The sequence below is a fragment of the Belonocnema kinseyi genome, chromosome 6 (assembly GCF_010883055.1).
Source record: "Belonocnema kinseyi isolate 2016_QV_RU_SX_M_011 chromosome 6, B_treatae_v1, whole genome shotgun sequence".
Lineage (NCBI taxonomy): Eukaryota > Metazoa > Arthropoda > Insecta > Hymenoptera > Cynipidae > Belonocnema > Belonocnema kinseyi.
The window spans coordinates 23,288,092-23,297,943 of NC_046662.1; the positions used below are offsets into that span (position 1 = coordinate 23,288,092).

At 30.3% G+C, this 9,852-nt stretch overlaps 1 protein-coding gene across 2 annotated transcripts in view; it reads left to right on the forward strand.

Moving 5' to 3' along the window:
* The first annotated feature begins 1,801 nt into the window (after positions 1-1,801).
* LOC117175518 (kelch-like protein 10) overlaps positions 1,802-9,852 on the forward strand; it is a 19,351-nt gene continuing 11,300 nt past the window's right edge. Inside the window, exons 1-4 of one of the 2 annotated variants that reach the window (XM_033365225.1) lie at positions 1,802-2,147; positions 4,980-5,317; positions 7,019-7,350; positions 7,467-7,648. In XM_033365225.1, coding sequence (XP_033221116.1) covers positions 1,966-2,147; positions 4,980-5,317; positions 7,019-7,350; positions 7,467-7,648 — 1,034 coding nt within the window. In that variant the 5' untranslated portion in view covers positions 1,802-1,965. The remainder of the gene's footprint in view (positions 2,148-4,979; positions 5,318-7,018; positions 7,351-7,466; positions 7,649-9,852) is intronic. The other variant, XM_033365226.1, reaches the window with a different exon arrangement.

Sequence of the window (9,852 nt, forward strand, 5' to 3'; positions counted from 1 at the left end):
TTGTTGAAAATTCGTATTTTTGGTTTAAAAATTCATGTCTTTGCAGAAATTTCATCTTATTTACATTCTCATCATTTATAATTGAGAAAGTATTAGAATAGCCCGAAACTTGACGCCACAACATTCAAATGACGCAAAAAGACATGTGATACGTGAAAATCTAAAAGAAGATTTGTAGGACATTTGGCTTTATCCATAAAATCTAACATGAAACCCCAAATTCATATTCTTAGCATAACAAAGATAGAGAAAAATGCCTGAAAAAAGTATTGTAGTATTTTTATTCATTTTAAGGTGGTTCAGAAAATGTACATTTAAAAATGTCCGACAAAAATTGAGCACGCAGCGCGAGTGTCACGATGAAAATGTGTATCTCAAACCCTACAGAGCTTTGAGAAACTAAATCTTTAAATGTACCTAAATAAGTAGAAAATTCAGAATATTGAGCCGCGCATAAATACTGTGATCTAAATAAAATCTTTTTTATAAAGTTTCATTCAAGCATATCCAAATGCAAAGAATAAATATCAGAGCGCGAATCGCGAAGTAACTCATTCTCTGGCGCAAAGCGCGAGAGTGAACGGACGCGAGCTGTAGCGGCGCTCAAACTTGCAAGCGAAGTGAGCCACGCGCGATAAGAACATATTCATGAGGCGGGCAAATTTTTTCTTATTACAATTGCAAATATTTAGTTTAAAATTAAAGTCTTTTTTGCTGTGGATTAAACTATTTTGTTGAAAATGAGAATTAATTTTCTTGGTAGGCTTTAAATGAAAATATTTTTGTTTTGAAATAGCAACTACTAGTAGTTGTAAGTAAGACCGCTTTTTAAAAAGTCATTTTGTTGATCGGATATTCATAATATTAGTTCGAATTTGTTATTGTTTGCAGAAAATTAATCTTCTGGATAGAAAATTCATGCCTTAGAATTCTATTATTCGTTTGTAAATTAACTTTTCCGTGTAAAATTCATATTTTTGATTAAGAAATGAAACTCTTTAGTAAAAAAATGTAGCTCTTTTGAAAAATATTTGATATTTTTTATTAAAATTACAGCTGGTTTAAAATTAGTTTTTTTTCGGTTGATAAATGAACTATTTTGTTGCGAGCTTGTCTTTTTCGAATGGATTCAGCTATTTTTAATTTTAAATAAAAATCTTTTTGAATTGAAATATCAAATATTACACTTTTTTGTTTGAAAAATCAACTATTTGGTTACAGATCAACTTTCTTGTTGAAATCTTGATTCAACACATCTGAATTTTTTTTAAATCTTTTAGAATTTTCTCAAGATTCTTAGGAAAATTGTATGTATGTAAGCCTAAAAACAAATAAACTTAAAAATTAGAAATTATTTTTCCCCTCAAAACGAGAGACTACACGTACGCGTAGTTGAGACACATCCCCCCCAATAGCCGCCATTTGTTCATGACAATTTTAAAGTATATGTGTTTCAAAGTGAATTTTATTTTTCCCTAACCTTAATAACTAACCTTTTTAATAATGTATGAGATTCTTGTTTCAGTGTTGTCTCTATTCTGTATTAAACCCTCTTAAAAATAAAATTATGATATGAAAATAGCGCCAACTCATGCCAATCAAAACTCATACAAGTTTAACTAGTTCCGGTACAGCGGCGCCAATCATATTTGGAGTATTTCGTGTCTCAACTTTCCCTTGAGGATCTCTAGATGATGCTACTTGGTCTAAAAATTAAACTCTTTTTGATCCCTGAGAATCGAATCAATTTTCGAACAGTATGTCAAATGAAGATCGACTCCAAGAATTTTCGAATTCGTCTGTCATGACCAAGAGTCCCTGTCATTTTGACAGCGGGATGAGGATGAATTCTGTAATTTGGTAGAAATATAAAAAAAGACATCAGTGACAGAAGAGTGAATCTAAAGCAAGGAAGGCGAATCGAGCCACTAACTCGAGGAGCCAGAGCCAGAGTCTCCTCGAGCTATGGATGGCGCCAACAGAATGAAACCAAGAAAACGTTCACGAAACCGAATGTCACGGGCAATCGTTTCTGCCACGAAATTAAAGCAGTGCAAGAAAAAACAAACCGTTAAAACCAGGAAATGCATGTGTCTACCATTAAATTACGCGCTCGTGGAATTTCCGATCGTTTGGTCCGAACTTAGGTTTGTTTCCCAATTCAGATTTCACCTTTTGGTTAGTTTTTCATTTTCATTTTCAGCCTCTTCTCTTTTTTGAACTTTAATAAAAAAAATCATTCGCTTTTATTTCAATTCAGAACCCTTGGAAATTGCCCGTTCTAAAAAGCATCCCTCAATTAATTTCGAATTTTTAAATATTAATTTGAAGGTCGTCCAAATCATTTTAGACCTATTTGAAATGAAGTTGGGCAGTATAATTCTGGCGATGCCACGGAATTTTTTGGGACTCAAATACATTATCTCAAAAATATTTTACTTTTTAGGATTTTTCAGTCGTCGTTTTTAAACTATGTAAGTATAGCACTAAAAGAAGAATCATTCTAACCGATTAAAATATTAAATATAATTTGTTTCGGGGATTTGAATACTCATTTTCGGCTATTTTTTAAAATTTAATAGTTCGGTATATATTAACATGCGGGATATTTTTCTGCAAAATCATGTCATTCCAAAAATGAATTTTGGAAAATTCAGTTACAACTTCCCTAATTTTCAGTTAAAATTAAGAAATTTGGTCATACATTGTATCGGAAAATTTGGAAACTTTTAAAAATAAAGCATTACGTTTAAAGTAATGGACTTTTTATGCTGTTATGTGAAACAGAAAGTGACGGATTCTTTTTTCGGAATTAAAGATACAACATTTGAAAATTAAATGATCAATACAAAATAAGTTTGCGTTAACTTCCTAATGTTATAAGTTCGTAAATTTGAAAATATTTTTTAACGTGGCAATTTGCGCAACAATGTTATAGAATTTAACTGATTAGAATAAAGAATAAATTAGTGATGGGGGAATACACAAAATATGCTCCTCATATTACTATGGATCTAAAAATAACAAATAAATAAACCTTCGATTTTTTTTAATCCCCCTCATATTTTTTTTCAATTTGCTCTATTTCAATCATTTTCGACAATTTTTAGGTTTCTTGAAGGATTTGGAAGAACTGTAGATGGCACTATAAGTTACCACATTATTTTAACAGATACAAAACTTATTAAATTTCAATATTGTTTTTTGTTGAGAATTACAATTTTTTGCAACTGGAATTTGTGAGAATTCACTAATTTCGTAAATTAAAAATTTCGAGATTTTGAACATCCTGGTTTTAAAGTTTCAAAGTCCTTTGTTTTAATTTATGAATTTTTCTAGTTTTATTAGCTTGTACATTCGTAATATATGAATTTAGTTGCCAAATATTTGCTGTAATTTTTTCCCTCAATAATCGGAAATCTCTGAAATTTTCTGGTTCGGTAATTATATTTTCAATTTTTACATGATTTAAAGTCTCGGACTCTGTGATCTAAAAGCATAGAATTCGAGACCTGAGAACAAAGGGGCGTAGACTAATTCCTGAATCTGCGAGACCTATGCTTTAAAATCAAGGGTTCCGAGATCATAGTTCTCGCGCCAAAGCGTAATAAAATCAAGGAGTAGTGGCGTGAATTAATTTCCTGAGATTTCTCTCCGTATATGTGAAGGAATATTTGAGTAAAGACTAAACTCACTGGATATTTTTTTATTTTACTATAAATCGAATAAAAAATAGACAAAATGAGACACGACCTTCTTAAAAAAATGCGCTTTTAAGTTTTTTAACAAATTTACGCCATTTCCGTAATTTTTGAAAAAATTCATGTCTCCTTCGAAAAAAATTGTCAGTCCCAAACTAGTCCGATGCATCATCAGGGTCAGACTGCCCGATGTCATATGAAATCGGTTTCCTTTATAATCTATAACACATTCCCTCCCACACTGTAAAAAAAGATTTGTGTAAAATTACAACGTTTCGGAAAATTACATATTGTATCATTGTAAATAGCACACACTCCACTGTGTGATTTTACAAAAGTATGCGAAATTACAACCTTTAGCGATGTAAATAAAAGGACCCTTGAACAGTAGTGTAATATTACACACTCGATAAAAAAACACATTCCCTCGTACGAAATTTACATTCAGAAGGGAAAATTCAGTCGCAGCGTGTAAAAATACAATTCGTCGGTAAAAGCACTTTGCTATGATTGAAAATTACATCGAGATTTTTAATTTTACCAAAGATCTTTAATTTTATCCTGGCGGAAACTGTAATATTTTTTATTTATAATTAATTGAAAATTGAGAATAATTAATAAAATAATAATATGCGAATACGTAAGCCTCTCTCGTTTTCCTTGTTTATCGATAACTTCATACTCTAATTTTGAAGGATTTTTATTCTTAATGCGAGGAAATTGACAGCTATGTTCAACTTTTTTGACAGCTTTCACGCAAAAATAGATCGAATTCGAGCAATTCCTATTTTGCCTTTTACATTTTCTGCTATTGGAACGGAAAAAATACGGTCATTTAAAACATAAATTTCATATTTTTGTTATGGAATATTCAAACATCAAAAAAATACCCAAAGTATCTAATGTGTTTTAGGTAAGTGGTAACGCGTCCGGCTTGTGTTTCTTCAATCTCCATGAAATTGTACGAAGTTTGAGCTTTTCGAGTGTTCGAAATTTTATTTCACTTTATTCCTTCATATAATGAATTTTACATTTTCGTGTGTAAAATTATCGGACGAATTGGAATATCACAAGAGATGCAATTCTGAAATTCATCTCTAGGTGGACTCTTACAATTTTTCGTAAAGTTACTCCGATACACGAGGGTCTTTTTATTTACATCCACCAGAGATGTAAAATTCAATAGATTTTTTTACAGTGTATCTTTCGCTTTTAATAAAGGAAAAAATTGTTCATGAAAATTCGGTATCTTTTCTTTAATTAAAATAAATATTTTAGGGCCAATCAACAACTTTGCGATGGGTTAATCAGATGCGCCGGAAATAAAACCTTTCCTGTTCACCGAGCCATTTTATCAGCAGTGAGTCCCTATTTTAAAGCCCTCTTCATCAATAGCCTCAAGGGCGGTCAATCTGAAGTAACTGAAGTTTCAATTAATGTTGTTCCGGCTGATATTTTTGGATTAGTTCTTGATTATGCATACACTGGTACCTGCAAAGTGACGCCAGAAAATGTAGAACAACTTCTACCACTTGCTGATCAATTCGAAGTTCTCGGAGTTGTCCAATTATGTTGCCAATTTTTATTACATGAACTCAGACCAGATAATTGTTTAGGTAAAATATTCAGTGCTGTCTTGAATTTTAATCTAACATTTAATTAACTTCAACAAAAAGATGTATTTTTGGTTACCTACTATACATATTTAACTCACTTTTACTTAACCATTTTTTCCGTCAAACGAAAAGAACTTTCAATGCAAAAAGACGAATTGTCAACAATAATATTTTATTTTTAAATAAAGAGTTTAATTAAAAACCAAGAATTTGAGCTTTCAAGCAAAAGAGACGAATTTTCAACAGTATAATTGAAGTTTTAACCAAATAATTAAATTTCTCAAGCCAAGAATATCTATTTTCAACCGAGAAAGATGACTTTTCCACCCAGAAATAAATCTTCAACAAACAAGAATAATTATACTTTTTTTCAAAAACGCGTATTTTTAAGAAAATAGTTGAATTGTCAGTCAAAGCAGACTAATTTGCAACCGAACAGTTGGATTATTATTCAACCCAAATATTTAATTAATTTTTAACCAAAGGGATTATTTTTCTTTTAAAAAAGACAAATTCTCAAAAGCATACATGAATTCTCAACGAAGTAGTAGAACTTTTAACGTCGAAGAATAAATTTTTAACCAAAAATTAAACAGGTGAAAACATGAATAGGAAAATTAATTTTTAATTAATCAAAAACGAAATTTTAACAAAATATAAAAATATTAACTAAAAAGATGAATTTTCAGCTGAAATGATGAATCGTTGAAGAAAATGAATTTTCAATACTCTATCTGGTAAAAATCTTTAACAAAAAAATTATTTTTTGTTCTATAGAAGATTAGATTACTGCCAAACAGACGATTCTTTAGCAAAATACATGAAATTTCATTAAAATAGTTGAATTTTCCACTTTCAAGTATAAATTTAAAACCAAAAATGGAAAATTTAAATGCCTAGTTATAGAATTTAATTTTTAACTAATTGAAAACGGATTTTTAACGAAATATTTAAATTTTTAAACAAGAAGTTGAATCATTAACTGAAATAATTCATCTTAAAAACATTAATTTTCAAAAAATTCTTTCAAGATTCGCCCAAAACATTGAATTTTCAACTTAAAACCATAATTATTCAACCAACAATGAAGACTGTAAATTTTCTGAAAAAAAATAACTTTGAAAAAACAGAATTCGTCATCAAAACGAAAAGAATTTTTAACCAATCAAAAATTAAATTTTAGCAAAGCATTTTCTTTTTTAAACAAAACAAAGAATTTTCAACTGAAATTATAAAACTTAAAAAGTAAAAATTTCAACACTCAAGTAAAATAGTTAAATTTTCAATAAGAAAGATGATTTTTTCATCTAGAAGGTATAACCTTACTGCAAAAATAAGAATTTTTGACAAAATACTTCAAATTTCAAAGAAATGGTTGAATTTTCAACTTTTAATTGTACAATGTTACCAAGAACGCAACAGATGAATTTACAGTTATAAAAATTAGTTTTTAACCAATAGAAAAGGATTTTTCAAGAAAATCTTTAAATATGTAACCAAACAGATGAATTTAAAAAAAAATTAAGTTGATAACCAAAAATAAATAAATTTTCTTATATGAACCTATTAGTTTGTTTCGAAGTTATGCGAAACGACTATCGCAATCTTTTTTTTTTTTCAATTTCAAGCCGTTAGCTAAACTGATATCACTATTTTATCTGATCATAATTGATTTTTCTTGATTGCGAATATTTAATAAAGGCATCTTCAAATTTGCTCGACACTATTTTTGTCGAGATTTAGAAGAAAGAGGTCGCAAGTACATACGCCACAATTTCAAAAGAATTCTCAAGGATAGTACAGAATTTAAAGATCTTTCGATTGAAGAATTGGAAGCTATTCTTCGCGACGATGAATTAAATGTTCGAAATGAGGAAATTGTTTTCGAAGCAATCAAGTTTTGGATTGAGGCAAAAATCGATAAGAGAAGAATTCACTTTCCAAGGCTCTTTCAATGTATTCGATTTGGTTTGATGAGTTCAAAATTCTTCAATAGTAATATACTTTCCTCGAGACTTATTGAAAATGACGAGGTATTTGTATTGCAGGGCATTTTAATTAAAATAAGATTAGAATATCATTCATATTTAATTTCGATAATAATCAGCATTATGTTTTTTATTCATATTATTTATGCGATGGTATTAAGGAATGTAGACGAATTTTATATCCTGTGCGTGCCTATCTTGCGGAACAAGATGCGAAACAAAGTGGAGAGACTGATTTGAAACATCCTCTTTCGAGACCCAGAATTCCTTACGAGATTCTATTTGCTATTGGAGGATGGAGTGCTGGTTCTCCAACAAGTTTTATTGAAACTTATGATACCAGGTAATTGATTTATAGAAAACTAAGTTCACAGAAACTTTGACCTTTTTCTCCTGACCTTTGGAAACTGATAATTGATATTTGAAACCTGACTGGCTTTGGACTCCTTGACGCATGGCCTACAACCCATCGCCACTTTATAGTATACCTTTAGGGATGCGAGTCAATGTAATATTTCGGTAGACTAAAGCTTCAGAAACTTTTAGAAGTCTAACAACATATTAATTTCAATTTCATCCCTTAAAATTCCTACAATTTCAAGTGAAAATATAGCATTTTCAACAAAATAGATTAATTTTTAACCAAACAGTTGAATTTTCAACCTAAAGATAAACGTTCGAGAAAAAAGATTAATTTTCTACCAAAAGAAACGGATTTTTAACAAAATAGTTAAATGTATGATAAAACAGTTAAATTTTTAAACAAAGAGATACATTTTTAACTAAAATTATGAATCTTCAACCAACAAAAATATTTTTTGAACGAAGTATTCAGCTTTTAGTTAAAAAGTTAAATTTAAAAAAAAAACTATTCTCAACGAAAAATGTAATAGTTCATATTTTAAAAAAATATTTTTATTCCGAATCAAGAACAGTTGTGTTCAACCAAAAAGACTGATTCTTATCAAAGTAGCTGAAACCTCAAAGAAAACCGATTAATTTTATAGTCCGGAGAATTAAACCAGTTAAAATTTTCACCAATAATTTCAAACTGTAAATGAATTCTTGCTGAGAACAAATAATTTTCACTAATAAATTAGTTAATTTTACTGAATTATCCATAAAAGATAATTCATTGCTAGAATTCAGTCCATAATTGCTATTTGCACAAATTTTACTGTTCCAAATTTATAACCAACCCAAAAGTTGCATTTTTTTAATTAAATTAAATTTCCACTAATAGAGATGAATTTTTTAACCAAAAAGGCCAACTTTTAACAAAAAGAAGATTAATCAGTTAAAAATAGTAGCTGATACAGAAATAGAATTCAGACACTTATTGATATTAGTAAAAACTTTAACTGATTTAAGTTTAAAGATAAGCAAACAGCTACATTTTTAACTGACAAATTAATAAAGGACTACGCAGATTTCTCCAGGAAAAGTGGTTTCCGTTAATTTGGTTGAATTTGCTATAGTTTTGTATCTCAGCGTCCTGAACAAATTTCTCTGGTCCTTAATCCCAAAACCCTCTGGATTCCGAGATAAGGCTCGCTGAAGTCAGTAGCACTGGCTATTGACTCTACTTAGAAAAGTGGTTTCGGTTAATTTATCTGAATTTGTTATATGTTGCGTAGTTCGGCATCTTGAACAAATGTCTTCGTGGGCGCAAAGCCCAAAACCTACCGGGTTTCGAGATAAGACCCCTCAAGGTCAAATCGGGTTTTTTAACAGCGACTCCTTTTTACGACGCTGTAAATGAAAAGAGCGTAGAATTCCACATCCTAATATGAACTAGACCATAATCTTGAACTATTTTCTATAAACTTTTTCCCTTCAATCAAGTTTGAACTGGCCACGTGAGTGGTTGAACTATTTTCTATAAACTTTTTCCCTTCAATCAAGTTTGAACTGGCCACGTGAGCGGTTCATACTGGCACGGTGGCAGCATCGATTTTTTTACTTGTAATCGTTTTATACCTTTTAAACCACCTCGATCTTCTTGGATCCTGGTACCAAGAGAAATACTTTTTTAAAGTAGCTCCATAAATAATTAGCAGTTTGTACAAGAAAATGTAGTAGTTTGGTTATTCCGTTTTACATAGTATAAATACTTTCTTTATGAACCTATTTCTTAATATCTGAGCACCACCATGAAGGAACGTTTGAGATAGGAAGACGTTCCTGAGTTTCCTCGATTAGATCTTCAGTCTTTACTTAAACTGACCATCGGCCCATACCAACTTAAGTTAGCTCCTTCATATGTTCAGGACAAATTCGAACATGAGGGTACCGATATCTTCTAACTTGATAGAAACAGAGATGTGCCAGGCTTTTTGAGGATCAGAAACTACTCTCGATTTAAAAATTCTACTCGCTATCAGTTGTGGATAACTTTCCTAGCATGAGAAGTTGAAAACGATCAACAAGGAAACGGAGACGAAGATACGAGGGTAGTTCAATAAGTCCTTAGAATGGAGTATAAAAACAATTTTTTTTGGGTAAATTTTTTTTTATTTTTCAACATAATCTCCTTGGAGCTCTATA